This window comes from Pteropus alecto, unplaced genomic scaffold, assembly GCF_000325575.1.
Source record: "Pteropus alecto unplaced genomic scaffold, ASM32557v1 scaffold3, whole genome shotgun sequence".
In the NCBI taxonomy this organism is placed as follows: Eukaryota; Metazoa; Chordata; class Mammalia; order Chiroptera; family Pteropodidae; genus Pteropus; species Pteropus alecto.
The window spans coordinates 57,178,536-57,192,987 of NW_006442484.1; the positions used below are offsets into that span (position 1 = coordinate 57,178,536).

Consider the following 14,452-nt stretch of genomic DNA (forward strand, 5'->3'; position numbering starts at 1 on the left):
TTCCCTACATCATAAGCATTTTTTAAAAGGAAATCTAAACATTACATTAACTCAGGATCCTCCAATTTCTTGGCGGCAAGAAGTGATAGCAACTCCATAAAGGTTAAACTGGCATGCTTAGGGCCCTTAGTGAAATTAAGTCTTCTACCAAGTGTATGATGCTCCAGAAGACAAAGTTTTACCTGTATGAATAAACTGAATGTACACTTCAATACATTCATGTGTGCGGGCCACTTAAGGTATTATAAGGTCTGGTACCAAACAATAAAAATGCAGAAGGAACTATCAAATTCATCAAGCTGCTGCAACAAATTCAGATGCTCTCCAGAGCTGGCAAGGTGATGTCAAGAAAGTTAAACTTGAAGAATGAGACTTGGATTTCTAAATGAGATCAGGGAAAAGAGAAACAGAGTTAATAGGGAAATCAAGACTGAAACAATCAACATTACAGCTATGTTTGGAGGAGAGTTTAAAATCAATTCTTTCTGCTCGTTCTAAAATTGTTCTGCCAAAAAACTGACATTGTTATGTGCTTTTTATTTAGGTTTATTTAGTCTTCTTTAACATAGCTGCTGTTAGTTCAGCAATCTAATATTGGGGTACATTACTGCAAAATAAGGACATAGCTGTAGAGTTATGTCATCGACACATTGGTTAATCCTATCCTTTTCATAAGACAAAGCAGTTTGTTAATACTGTCTTGGACTACCTGTATTTGTGAAGGTACTTATAATGAGTGGTACATACTAAATTTAGGGAATTTGCTGCTTGCTACCTGTCTTTAAAGTATAGTTTAATAGTTTCCTCAAAATAGTAGCATTCCATAATTAAAACAGATGAAGCAATATTTTAGTATAATGTTAGGCAGTAGTAAAAATTACCTCATCTAAATAAACGTTCACATATACATAAACACTAGCATGCATTAAAAAGTTAAGAAACATTAAAATTCTGTGAAATTAATATATAAATAAAATATGACCTGGAATAAAATTACCATTATGTATAAAAAAGGAAAAACAGACTTCCCTTCCCAAATCTGTTGATTTTAACATCTTATAAACTTACATTTGGAGTATAAGGGTTATTTTGAATTTGAAAAACATTAAAGAATAGTATGATCCAACTTCTTAGAAAAGGCAGTGTGTATTAATTAATTTTGAAGAATTATGTTCATTCTAATGTTAAAGAGACATCCTTTTGAGTTTCCTTAAAGAAATATTTGTAATATCTTTTATTAAGAAAAATGCAGCTTTAACATAGTAATTGTGTTTTTTATATTATTTGAAAATGTTAGAAAAATATCGTGACATTATTCTAAGATATATGAATGTCTTTAGTATTGTTATTTAAGGAGTGAAATACTTAATCTAATATTGTAAATATTCTATTTCAAGCACATACTTTTTTCTCTGTCTTCATTCTCATTGGCATTGCTTCCTGTTTCTTTTATTTTCCAACATCTCCTTAGTTTCCTTTTCCCAATAGTCCTGACTTTTCTACATATCTTACTGCACTAGATAAATATTACAATCTTTCAATTTTTACTTCATTTTCATAAACGATGGCTTCTATTAAGTGGATGGCCAACTGAAATTCCTCTTTTACCTTTTAAAAAAATGTTTTCTTCTTAAAATATAAAGTAGTTACATCTTTAGCTTAAATACATTTGTATATTATATATCACACACTTAGATTCACAGAGTTCTGAGGAAATTCAATATTTTACTGGTACTCTATCCTACAAGCTTATGGAATGACAAAAAAATTAATCACATTTCATGACTAGCATCCTAAGTAGCCTATGGTTTTTCTGACTAAGCCAAATTGGTCAGCGTTTTTTAACTGCTCCATTTCTTCTTCTGGGCAATGTTGGAGAAATTCTACAGAAACAGAACCTAAGAGCAAATTAAAAGGGAGCCCCTGACGGGTTGCCTTCACAGTAAATCTTGGTCACGTGTGTGCTGCTGCTATGTAGTAAATGATTACTGCTTGGACAATAACAAAGTAGCGAGTGGATGGTGCTGGAGATGCTGATGTGCAGGAGTTTGTTCTAAGCCCTGGTTCCTGATCTAAGTGAAGGCACAGGACCCGCACAGCAGCCTGTGCTGTTTAGGCAGTTTGGTCCACCTGGAGAACAGCTGGCTTCACCGGCTCTTCATCTGACTGCTCAGCGTCCTCAGAGGCCAGCACGTAGCCTCCCTCATAGCGCACCTTCTGTGCCTGTTCCAGGGCCACCGACTCTTCTCCCTCATCTTCCACAATAGCCAAGTCCACGTTGCTGTCCATGCCAGAGTTACTCCCTCTGGAGGCCGCCCTCCCAGCATCTCCCTCTGCTCCCTTCCCTTCCACCAGGTCGCTGGTGAGGGATGCTTCGGAATGACCCTCCGCGAAGGAGCTCTCCTCGTGATCATTCAGCATCTGGTCATTGCTAGGCATGTCTTCAGACTTGGTCTCATTTTCTGTCGTGCTTTCTCCCTCTCGGACTTTCTTTCGACCAAAAGTGAGGGGAGAGACTTTGAAGGGGGAGCTTTTCCCTGAGGATATTTTCTGATGACTGGAAGCGAGAGATTTCTTAATCTTCTCTCTCCTCTCTGCAGATACAATCTTCGTCCCCAGCTTGTTCATCTTTTTCTCGATGTTCTGGCGAGAAAATGCTTTCTTGAGGCTATCCACTTTTTGGAGGCTGGATCTTTTTATTTTTTCTGCCCTGCTTTCCTCCATCTTTTCCTCTGCACTGTCTTCCAGGGCCTCTTCGTCGTGGGGCAATTCATCCTCGGATGAGAGGTCCACCGTGTGCAAGGTTTCCTCCAGGGACTTGTTTTCATCAGCGAGGTCGTCCTTCCCTTCCACTGGCTTGGAAGCTGGTTCTTTCACAAACACACTGGCAGGGATCTCATTTTCATCCTGAAAAGATGGACAATGCAGATTTCATGTTAATAACACATTTCACAAATAGTCTTGAACTGCTGCAATTTGTGTATATGTGTTTTCAGCATGATAGAAACCCAACGTCTGTGGCTTCAGCTTTCTAGAGCATGGAGAGTTAATTTTAAATTAGTCAAGGCATCCCCCCTGCCCCCTCAGGATGGATAAGGCCAAGGACTGCCTATTGAAAAGATTATGAGGGCATCTGGAAAGGGCTCTATCAGTGACAGGCAGAGGGGGAAGTGGGCTGTGGCTCAGATAGACCAGGAAGCTGTCTAGATAACAGTGCTAAAGAAAGTTACTATGAACCCTCTCTTCTGCCCTTCCCTGTTCCTGCCAAAATCCCACTGCAAAAGAGCCTAGAGATCAAGTTGGAAGTTAAAAGATGGGGGCAGGGTGAGAACTGGGAGGTCCTCAAGTGTCAGACACCATGTAAAGCCTTGATCAGGTTCCCTCCCTAACTAGAAGTCAGAAGTAAAGGATATGGTCAACTTTAGTATCTGTTCGAGGGTACACACTAATTTTTCTGATGACATAATTTGAGAGGAAGACACACAAGGCCAAGCCTTATTGGGGACCCACTCACAAATCCTTTGGTTTAGTATATCCTTTGTGGGTGTTAGTAAGGAAAGGTAGCAAACTATGGTCATTTTTAGAGTAGTACAGGGGAAATATGCTGCCAAGTATGGCTTTTCAAATGTTTATTGTTAAACAGGGCTTCCAGGGGCAAGAATAATTTGGCCCCCACCTAGAGTTAAAAGTGAGGACAGCAGCTCAGGAATTTCTCTTCCTGCCCCCATCACTATATCCAGCTTGTAGGCATACAGGCAAAGATCTGCCTCTTGCCATACCTTGGAGAGCAGAGCCTGAGAACCTGCCTCCAGACTGTAAGGGAGATGGTTCTCCAGTGCTGCTAAGCAGGGAGACTTGAATTTAGACAGACCTGGATCACACTGTATAGAAATCCCTCTGAATTTTATATTTGCTTTGAATATTGAAAAATGAGAGCCAGCCAGCAAGGTGCCTCCACATTTTCATTGAAAGAAATGGCACAGTAGAAAGCATGTGTGACAGGAGGCCCAAGTCCCAGTCCTTGCTGTACTGCTAAATGGCTGTGTGACTGTTAGCAAATAACTTAATCTCCTTGGGTCTCAGGTTCTTCCAAATATGAACAAGAGGAATGGCCTAGATTAGCAGCTTTCAAACTGCACTCTCAGGACAGTAGGGGTTCTGTAGGAAGGCTGAGGTGGGCCAGGCTCCCAAACCCATGCCATCCTGGCTTCAACCAAGGCCGCAATGTTACACGATTATACTGCGGACTATCCAGTACTTTTCAGTTGGAAAAATAACCAGATGTAGTGAATGTAAAAGTCTGCCTTGATTGAAACTTCATGCAAAGTTCACATGAATGGTGAGAACTTCCCCTCTCATTCTGCAATGTTGATTGACTGAAAAATTGGGGTTATAATAATAATAATAAAAAAATGCTCTAACAGTAAGCCCGCATACTTTTTTAACTTCCTGCCACAAAGACTAAATGAACAGTTTTGATATAGAGAAACTTAAAAATTCCTCTCCTTATTACCATTGAATGGTATAATTATGATACTCTGAGAAGACACAGCCCCCTGTTTCCCCCTTATACACACACATACACAAACCAGAGCTCTTTCTATAAACTGTTTGAAACAAAGGATAAAGTCTTGGGTAGAGGTAAAAAGTAGAACGCCTGGTTAAACAGAATCCTTGGAAGAGTGAAGAAATCCAGGATTTCTTTCCCAAAGCTCTTGCCACACCCTCCCATTTTGAATGTCAAAAATCATAGTATATGGAATATTACTCAGCCATAAGAAGAGATAAAATACTGCCATTTACAACAACATGGATGGACCGCGAGATAATCATGCTAAGCAAAATAAGCCAGACAGAAAAAGTTGAAAATCACATGGTATCACTTATATATGGGATATAAACTTAAAATCAACAAATGAACAGGACAAACAGAGACTCATGGACTAATGGTTACCAGAGGGTAGGGGGAGGGGGTTGAGGAGGGAGGTGGATGCGGTAAAGGGGGTCAAATATGTGGTAGCTGAAGGAAACTGGACTTTGGGTGGTGAACACACAAGAGAATATAGAGATGTCAAATTATAATGTACACCTGAAAATTATATAATTATATTAACTAATGTTACCCCAATAAACTTAATAAAAAAATTAAAAAAAACATACTATAAAAGACAAAGTGAAAAATTGAAAGGAGTATGGGATTCTCACAAATCATATATGACATAAACTTTTACAGAGTGCAACTTCCACATGTTTCAAGTTTCAACTTGTCTATCTCATTGGCATATACTCCTCATGCCAGTGGGAATTTCTGTCTCTTGTTCACTGTTATGCCCCGGCAACTAGAATAGTTCCTGGCAGCTCAACAGCTACTTGTCGAATGAGTGTATGTTGGGTAAGGTGGCTTTCTAAGACAACTCTGAGGGTGGCTGGAGTGGAGATTTCAAGCCCCTCTCTTGGCTAGTCTTGAAGACTACAAAAAAATGGGTTTCTCTCTGTAGAAGGAAGTTGGCTGATCATTGTTGTCACTGGGAAATGAGAAGAACCTAAGGCCTACGTGGTACAGTGGTTTCCACTTTTAAGGAAGGATTTTATTCTTAGTGATAAGAGGGGCAGACCGCAGGAATAGCTAGGACTTTGATGCTTAGTCTGGAAGCAAAATTACTTCTGGGGTTTGACAAGAGGATTGGGATGGTTTGACAGGAGTGGCTTGCAGGAAAGGAAGAAACCAAGAGCTCAGTGAAATGGTATTAAAAGTCCTCAGTGAAGAAGGCAAAATTCAGATAGAAAACTGTAAAAAGAAGTCTTAGTTATCAGAGAGAAGGTACATTTGTGTAGTACAATTTCTCAGGGTAATCAAAGGATTACTCTGATAACTTTTCTTTCTTCAACCTCAACAAAAGGAAGACATATTAACTCTACTGCTAAAAGAATTAAACTAATAATATTGTACTTTTTAATTTAAATGTATATTTATTATTATGTTGAATCTTAGACCCTTGTCTCTCATCATGTACCCTTTGAGGACATTTGAGGAATGTGCATGATCAGGTCAATCAGAAGGGATCTGTGGTAGAAACACACTGCATATATGAGGGCAGTTGAGAGATCGTGGGAAACCCAATTGAACTCCTTTGTGCAATGCCAGGGAAATTTATACAAGTGCTCTTTAATGCCAGCTATGAAAATAAAACCAGCAGGGACAGACATAATCCAGAATGAGTTGGATGTGTCTTTATACAACTGGAAACAAGTGAGGTATTTCTTCTTGGCTAACTGCTAGCTTCTGCTGTCATTTTAATTACTTAAGCAACATTTTGTGTTCTGTCTACTGGACAGTGTTTATTTTGTGGCTTCTTATGGCATCTACTCTGAAGGTGAGCCTTTTCTTTTCACACAGGAAGGTCTTACCTTTCAATAATGATTGTTTAGAAGCAGAAAAATACTCTCTTCAAAATCTCTATTCTTTAGTAAAACGTAGGCATCATATTTGACTATGAAGTATTACAATGGTGAAAATTCAACTTGAACTTCAGACAGTAGATCGTCCGTAACTGCACTGTCCCTAAGGTGCCCACTCTCACCTGCATATGTCCTTGCTCAGGACACAAACACCTCAAAGAAACACTTGATATTTCACTTGCCTATAGGTAAGGTGACACTTCCACCTTTAGCTCACTGTCATAAGGTTTTTGATCTGCTTTCACTTCAGATTCCAAGATTATAAGCTCTTTCAAGGGGAAGGATCAACTATACATGTTCAATTCTGTCATTGCTTACTTATGCTACTCATATATCTACTAGGGGTTTTGATGACTTCACATGGCATCCCTTGTGGGTTGCATTGCTTCCTTGGGTAGTTCTACCAAGTAGAGGCCCCAGCAGCAGATGACTATTTGTCCTAGAGATTTATTTTCAAAAAGATACTCAGGCTCCACTGATGCAGCTGCTCCTGGTTCTGACCTTTCATAAGGACCCTTAGGAATTTTCAAAGGATGAGAGAATTAAACAGCATACTTCAAACATATATAAATGATATGCTTGCGGCATAAAAGAGAAAAAGAGTGGAAAGAACTCTTGAGAAGTGGCATTTTTTCTTACACTTGAGTTTGTTTGCTCTTTATATTACTTCTCGTGAACTAATAATCTCAGTTGTGCATGTGGATATCAACACAGAGAAACTTGCCAACCTGCTGGATACTTCTTGGGTTGAAGCTTATGGAAGCAAATCTTCTGTGCATGTATATAGATAATCACACTTTAAAAGAGAAGGAGATTCTATGACTAGCATCGGAAAAGGAAGTCTACAGTAAGTCACTTTTAAAAGGTTGAAAAGCTTGAATAAGGAGAGACAAGCCAGTAGTTTGCTCTCTTGTCACTAACTTATCATCCTCGTCGTTAGAAGAAAATAACAATGGCTGTCATTCCCACAGGGATGTGGTAGCATCCTAGAGAAATATGAGGACCAAAAATTTGTGTCCATGAAATGTTTTACCCAATAATCTCTAAATACTAGTTATTAAAATGGAGCTATGCCCACCTGACATTCTGATTTATAGGTCTCTTTACACATTGATGGTTTTCTCCAATTTGTGTTTCTGAGGTATAGATTGCCAAGTGGATAAAGCGATTGATTAGAACTGCACCCCTAAGGCAACTGTCGGTGGAATCAGCAAGTCATAAGAATAAAATGCATTAGTTATAATCCCTGAGCAGTCTTTCACATTCTGGAGGATTTAAAAGTTTCATTATTTTTCAGTGTTATCAAGGGTTCAATTCTTTTTTAAGATCACATTGGTTAGGTGTTCTTTGTTACACACAAAAAGACACAAAACAAAACAAAAACCAAATCACGCTCAATTATTTAAAAGCTGATGTAGAAAACCCAGTAAACATGAACTTTGCCATAGTGGAATTATAGTGTTTGTTTTTACTAATTTCACAATTTGACTCTATAATTTCTATTAATAAAATGAAGCCTTGCTAGTCACTTTGTTTCTCAGGGCCTCTGCTTCTTTGATATCAAATGAGGTTAAACTAAATGATTATTAAGGTGCTTTCCAGCTGTAAAATATTTGATTCTGTGATATTAACCTAAATCCCGTGAAAAATAATTAACAAATTGTAGAAGCAGTCTCACAGCATACTAATGGCAAATATGTTTTTTTGTTTCATGCAAGAAACAAAACTAAAGGACCTGAGCTCCACTGGAGAACATTTTTCATTCAATTTGAACAAATATAGATTAAAAAACAACAGAAGAGGCAACATTTACTTGGAAGGGCTGCATCTGAGAAAGAGTTTCATTTTTTAATATGAGAGAAAGTAATAATTCTTTTGAAGAAATACCAACAATAATCAGTTATTCACTTAAAGTGCCTGAGGGAGTGCTGACATTCCGTAAGTGTAAATAATAACAATAAAGATTAGTATTTTGTTTATCTCACAAACTAAAAGGGCACGGAATAAGTAGCATATTGAAACCAATATCCTACTATAGGAACATTAATCAATGTGATATAAACATCAAGAGTTGCAATATAAAGGCGTCTTTGATTATCTATAACCCCATTTCTTCTAAGTCGTTACTAATTTAGCATTTTTCAGAGCAGTGGCTTTGGATAGAGAATGTACAATCTTTTAAAAAATCAATTTTAAAATAGTCTGAAGTCATTACACTTTTAGCACCTTTCTAAAATTCTGATTTCATCGAAGGAAACCAAATGATGAATATTTGAACACATTTATAGGCTTGATTCTCCACGAATATATCCACAGCAAATATCTAACCTCTACTCTTTTCACCCAATTTCACAATTTTATGTGGATGAAAGTGTAAGCTGTCCATGAGTACTCTCATTTTCTTCTCTGGATTTGAAATCATTCCCAAACTGCTTTTTCAAATAATCATTACTAGAACCTTAAGAGGGCATAAGTGGGCATTGCACCCTCAGGCAGGGTCAGTTACCTGTGAAATTCTAGTCTCTTCAATCAACAGAGAAAATTTCCTATTGCCTGTAAATTCACTGATTTTCTGTACGAAATCTATTTTTAGGAAAAGAGAGCCGTACTTACGGGCAAAGAATTAGTTTTATTAGTCTGTGGCATTTGCTTTTTAATCAGCAACCTCTCTGAGTCTCATTTCATTTATACTGGGTACTGTCACAGTATTTTGAATCCGAACATTGACCTTAAGCTATTACTTTAAAAAAATGTAAGAAAGGAAAGCAGCTAAGTTTAACAAGGACGTTACAATTTATTTTATTATTCAAAGGGAGGTGAATTTTCTCCAGTTTAGATACTACTGGCTATAATTTGAAATAATTGTTAAGGCACGAGAGGCTTAAATCTGTAAGTCCAGCACAGATTGAAGTTTTAAATAATACAAAATAAGGACAAAGTTTGGAATTTTAAAAATGCAAATGTGTAAGTATCTAGTAGATGATCTGACCAACCAACCAACCAACTAACCATCCGACCAAAAAGCACCTGCAGATATTGGAAGACACAATAGGACTTTACAAACTAGAAACGTAATCTTCTAAACACTACAGTACTAAATATGCTCAAGTCAGGTGACAGTTTTTCCTTCCTCACTCTCTTATTTTACATTATATTTTTGTCTTAGACTAGAAACCAATGGGTTTAGTAGGGGAAAGACTAGCATAGCATTTGAGTGAACTGAAAGTGACAAAAATAACTTAAAGATGTAAAATAGTACCTGGTACATTACCTGCCCTCCTCTCTCTCTCTGCAGGTCTCAGAAACACCCACCCTCTGCCGTACTGTAAAGACTGTCCTGCTATCAGAAGGGTCTCTTTAGGATAGGTTCTTTCCTTCTTTCATAGCGGTGGTGACATAATACTGATTTCAACATGGTAGTTGTTATATAAGGTATGGCAGGGAGTGGATATGTGTGAGTATGTAAGTGTGTGTGTATGTGTGTATGTAACTTTTAATAAATCTCAACTGATAAAGCATAAGCATAGCTGTTTTAACATCCTGGGTAGGGGGAGATCAGTTTTTACTTAAGAGGCATATTTCTAACCAAGCAAAAGTGTAGCCTCTTCTCTGTGCAAATGCATTTCAAATCTACCCTGGAAAAGCTTCTATTCTTGAGTTCTTGTACCATGCCAATCACTAACCATTTTAAGTATGCTATTCCATTATTCCTCACCCTAGGAGAGAGATACTAGGGAAGAAGAATTAATGTTTAAGAGCATACACTTTGGAATCAATCAAATGTGCTTTCAAACCTCAGCGTCACCTCTTGCTTACTCTATAACTTCAGACAAGATCTAAACATCTCAACATCTTCATCTGTAAATTGGGGGGAAATGAGAAAATACACAAAAAGATAATAGGCAGAGTTATTAAGAGCTCAAAAGATTTTTGCTTCTATTAATATCTTCAGTGTACAGATGAGGAGACAGAAGTTTGGAGAAGCTACAAAAATGTACACACAGTTGGCAGGTGGTGAAACTAGGATTTAAACCAGTGTTTTATGGTAAAATTTATCTTTTCAACCCCTATTCTGGACGACCCTCTAATACAAGTTATTGTTTTATCCATTGGCATAATTACTACCCTAAAACCCCTACTTTAAGAAGGATCAAGAGAAAGCAACCTTTCCACCAAGGAACTGAACTTGTTTTTTTTTTTTTTTTAATAATCAGAGTTGAAATTTCTAATATCCTTAGTCGAATAAAGGATCTTACATGGCTTAAGGTCCAATTCCTTGCTTCCTAAACTGCTCTTTTTAAAATTAAGTGTCTTTGGGGGCTGTCTACTGAGAGGCCCAGAATGGAGCCTGAACAAGTTGCTTTGGATTCTCTAACCCCCACCTTGGTCATGAGCACCCCCATTTTACCTTTTGCTCACTTTAAGGAGAGTTTTTACCATTTCTGGCTGTAATTTCGCGCCTGTCAATCCAATGTGACAAAACAGGAGACCACTGTGGCAGGGCTTCAGGAGCAGCATGTGTCCTCAAGTTTCCCAATAATTGTTTTTTTTTTAATGTCAGATTTATAATTCTCTTGAAATTTTAGTCACATATCCTCTCCACTCCTCCCCCTAACATCTACTGAACATCCGTGGCAAAAGAAAACAAGAACCAATCCCGACAAATTGTGATTTTCCTCTACTAGATAAATACATGTTTTTTTTCCTCTTTGAGGAATAGGACAAGAGATAATCTCCTTGATTCATATTGGAAAGAGGGAAATTTCCTCTGATGACAGATTTAAACAGGTCTGTACATGTTTAGTTTTGTTTGGAGATCAGTATTTAATTTAGAAATGCCTCGAGAGTTAAGATTTCTAATATCTTTTAGGCTAATAAAGTAAGAATCTTATATGGCTTAAGAAAGGCACAGTTACCGTATCTCTTCAGTTCATCTGGTGCATGAAAAGCTATTCCATTTGCATTAAAGCTAAAAAATTTCCGGGCTGCAAAAGCCTGCAAGGTATAGGAGGACATCAGCTGCCTGAAGCTTTACAACATCAAGTGCAATTTGGGGAGGACAAAAAAGCAGCCAGATGAGTCTTTCCTTTTATGGGAGGAAGAAGGCTTAGTTTCTAACTTGGCAGAGTGGACTCTTTTAGAAAAAGAAGGCTCCCTTGGTTTAAATCCCAATTTCTAAATCTCTCTTGGGAGATGAAGGCTCTTCTTGTGTGCCTTTCACAATCAAACAGTTGGTTATAGCCTCTCCCCTCCATGGCTTTGAAATCCTCTCCTATTCACATGGTCACAACAAGACAGCCCTGGGGCAGGGATGGCAATTGATTCCTGGGCTCTGTGCTGGCAGGGTTCCACTGGGCGGAAGGGCTTCCAGCATTAGGCAGGGCTGCCCTTGGATTTACAAATGCCCACCACTTGTCTGAACAACAGCCCCACGCAATCTCCCTGTCCCCAGATAGCCTCTTGCTACATTAATTGCATCATTGATGCATTAAAAAATTAAAGTGACCTTTTTATTCTAAGGCAACCATTGGAAGCAGAAAATATTCAAGACTAGCCTTTGTAACTTAAACTGATAACACTGCTTTTATTTTACTTTGCAGTTGTGGTCTCTGTGAGCAATGAGAAGCATATCTAGTGTGTTTGTAAAGAGTTATGCTCTATATTTTTATTGCATCATTTGCTAGAAAAGAACTCAACAAGATTGCTTTGGCCAAGAGTCTTAATAGAAAGATGCTAGTTCAACTCTAATGGAATCAGTTTTCAATATTTGGTCAGTCCCCAAAACACTGATAGGCTTTGGACAAAGGGTTACTTTAAACAGCTATGAGTTTAACTTCTTTATTTAAAAACTAACCAACAATCAAACCAAACAGAACCCTCACATGATTATCTCATTACCACAAAGAGTTAATAAACAGCCACTGAATTAATTTGCCCTGTGCGACTCATAGCTGCAGTCAGAGCCCCAAGTTCATAATGCAAAGAGACAAATAGATTTGACCGGGTGCCTGTGCATCTGCTCACCTTCTCAACCTGTATGAAGTGCATCCAGGTGCTCCCTGACAAATAAATGACCCTGGCCTACTAACCCCTGGGGCATCTGCTTTGGGTTAGGCTGCAGTGACCTGGGAAATCCCCTTAGTGTGTGCAGATTTCACACTCGCCTGCTGAAGGCAGACAGGGACAATGCCTTGTGCGTGTGATCCCTGACAGACAGAACAGATGTACCATCTCACAGACAAATGGCCTTGAGAAACAGGCCGATCTCTCATGAACTTGAGTCCCAGCTGGGTGGGAGGAGTAGGGGGTACTGACCTGGAAGATGAGCACTTTGAAATGGTTGCGTCTGAGGAGCTGGGCATGGTTGTTCTCCAGCCTCTTCACCTGCGCGCATTGCCTCTCCATGCGCTCCTTGACCGCGCGCGTGTGAGCGCTGACCTTGCGGGACTTCTCCAGGAGCTTGCTTACCGTGTTGCTGGTGGAGGCCTGGTACTTGGAGAGCTTGGTGAGGTCGTTCTGGATGCCCTTCACAGAGCCCTCTAGGCTGATCTGCCGCTGTTCCATCTTGTGCTGGTTGTCCTGCACGGCATCTAGCATGTTCACCAGCTTGTCCAGGAGTGTGAGCACCGTGACGGCGTTCACCTGCGAGTTGTCCCGAATGGCCTCGTCTGTGCTCCCCAGGTTCAGGCTGGGGCTTGGTGTGGAGGAAGGCACTGGGCTGGGGCTGGCTGGCCTCTCCTGCCGCAAGCCAGAACCCGGCTGCTGGAACTTTTCAGCTTGTGCAGCGTCCTCCCCCATGGCTGGACAGGTGGGAACGTTCTTCTTGCTCCAGTGGGGACAGCGGTGAGGAGTGCAGAGCAAGGCCGGCTGGTTTGAGCTCAGAGCACCTCTCCAGGACTGGCAGAAGTTCAGACAGGCAACAACTGGCTACACTGATCTGGGGAACTGCATTCCAGCTGCTCTTAAAAGCCCTACTCCACCCAGTGGGAGGCGAAGGTTACAGAACTGAGAACTACTCAGAGTTCAGAAGTCCGCTCACACTTCCTAACCACATTCTCCCCAGCCCAGGGCACTTTCCTGCAGGTTTAGCTTTTCTTTCCCACTCCTCTTCCCTTTTAAAAATAAGTTCAAGCCATATTTCAATCATGACTTCATCTAGGGGCGGAGAAAAACATGCTAACCTGGCCCAGCTCCACAGCCTCCAATTGGCTAAAGCTAGTAAACTTTTCTCTGGCTGCTATGCTACAGATGCAACAGAGTGCCTGGTTGGGTTTTTTTTTTTTTTTTCCTTCCTGGATACAAGTTATTGTAACGGAAAGAATTGTTTGCATTTGTCCTAGAACTGACTGACGGGCTGCAGAACACCTCGTGTCCTGAGAGAGGCCAAGTTTAAAAGGTACTTGGAGCCAGCTTGTGTTGTTAATTTCCGAAGGCATGGAAGTAATCCTGATAATGACAAAGAAAACAGCCCGGTTCTTATTATTACCCTTGTAATTGGCCATGCGAGATAAGTCGAATGAGACTGAGCTTCAGGGATGTTAAAACAGAAATGCTGTTTTTGGACTGTTATCATGTAATAGATGGAAAATTTTTGAACATTTTTTTTTTTTTAATAAATATGGAATTTCTTTTGAGAAGTAAAATCGAAAGAGGAGTCTCCTTCCCCCAGTAAATAAATCCTGGTCTCTTTAAGAACCTACCATGCTTATTCGTTTTAAATAATTTTCAATCCCTACTGAGATTTTCTCAAATACCCATCTCTGTAAGGCATTTATTGACATGTGCCCAGAAGTGTGACTGTCAGGCAGGTTGAGTTGGAGTTTCTGAAGTGCTTCTAATGTTTGACATTTCCAAATTCCTGTTCAGTGAAGTGGCACACCTGTTCTAAAACATGGCCCTTCTCATCTGAGCCCTTGAGATGTGGGGCTTATTTCCTAAAACGACTTTACATGCTTGAATTGGTTTTAAATGTATTCAGCCCTCGAAAGTGCTT

The 14,452-nt window shown here is 39.5% G+C and overlaps 1 protein-coding gene and 1 long non-coding RNA gene across 3 annotated transcripts in view; one reads left to right on the plus strand and one right to left on the minus strand.

Annotated features, from left to right (window-relative positions):
- Nucleotides 1-530: 530 nt before the first annotated feature.
- CAVIN2 (caveolae associated protein 2) lies at nucleotides 531-13,539 on the minus strand. Of its 2 annotated transcripts, none has more exons than XM_015596773.2 (2): nucleotides 12,928-13,539; nucleotides 531-2,907 (listed from the first exon to the last, which is right to left on the minus strand). In XM_015596773.2, the coding sequence occupies exons 1-2, from the start codon at nucleotides 13,255-13,257 to the stop codon at nucleotides 2,113-2,115; spliced, it is 1,125 nt and encodes a 374-aa protein (XP_015452259.1). In that variant the 5' UTR covers nucleotides 13,258-13,539; the 3' UTR covers nucleotides 531-2,112. The 2 variants fall into 2 exon arrangements, with proteins under 2 accessions (XP_015452259.1, XP_006921361.1); XM_006921299.3 differs by having other exon boundaries at nucleotides 12,775-13,535.
- A 172-nt stretch (nucleotides 13,540-13,711) lies between these two features.
- The window catches only part of LOC112470276, a 44,203-nt gene continuing 43,462 nt past the window's right edge, over nucleotides 13,712-14,452 (plus strand). Inside the window, exon 1 of the long non-coding RNA XR_003042916.1 lies at nucleotides 13,712-13,855. This is a non-coding gene — a long non-coding RNA (uncharacterized LOC112470276). The remainder of the gene's footprint in view (nucleotides 13,856-14,452) is intronic.

Excerpts from the sequence above, each read along its gene's own strand:
- CAVIN2 (XM_006921299.3), bottom strand. The coding sequence starts at position 13,257 with ATGGGGGAGGACGCTGCACAAGCTGAAAAGTTCCAGCAGCCGGGTTCT. Across the intron at positions 2,908-12,774 it reads TCAAAGTGCTCATCTTCCAG|GATGAAAATGAGATCCCTGC; the intron begins GTCAGTACCCCC and ends CCATCTTTTCAG.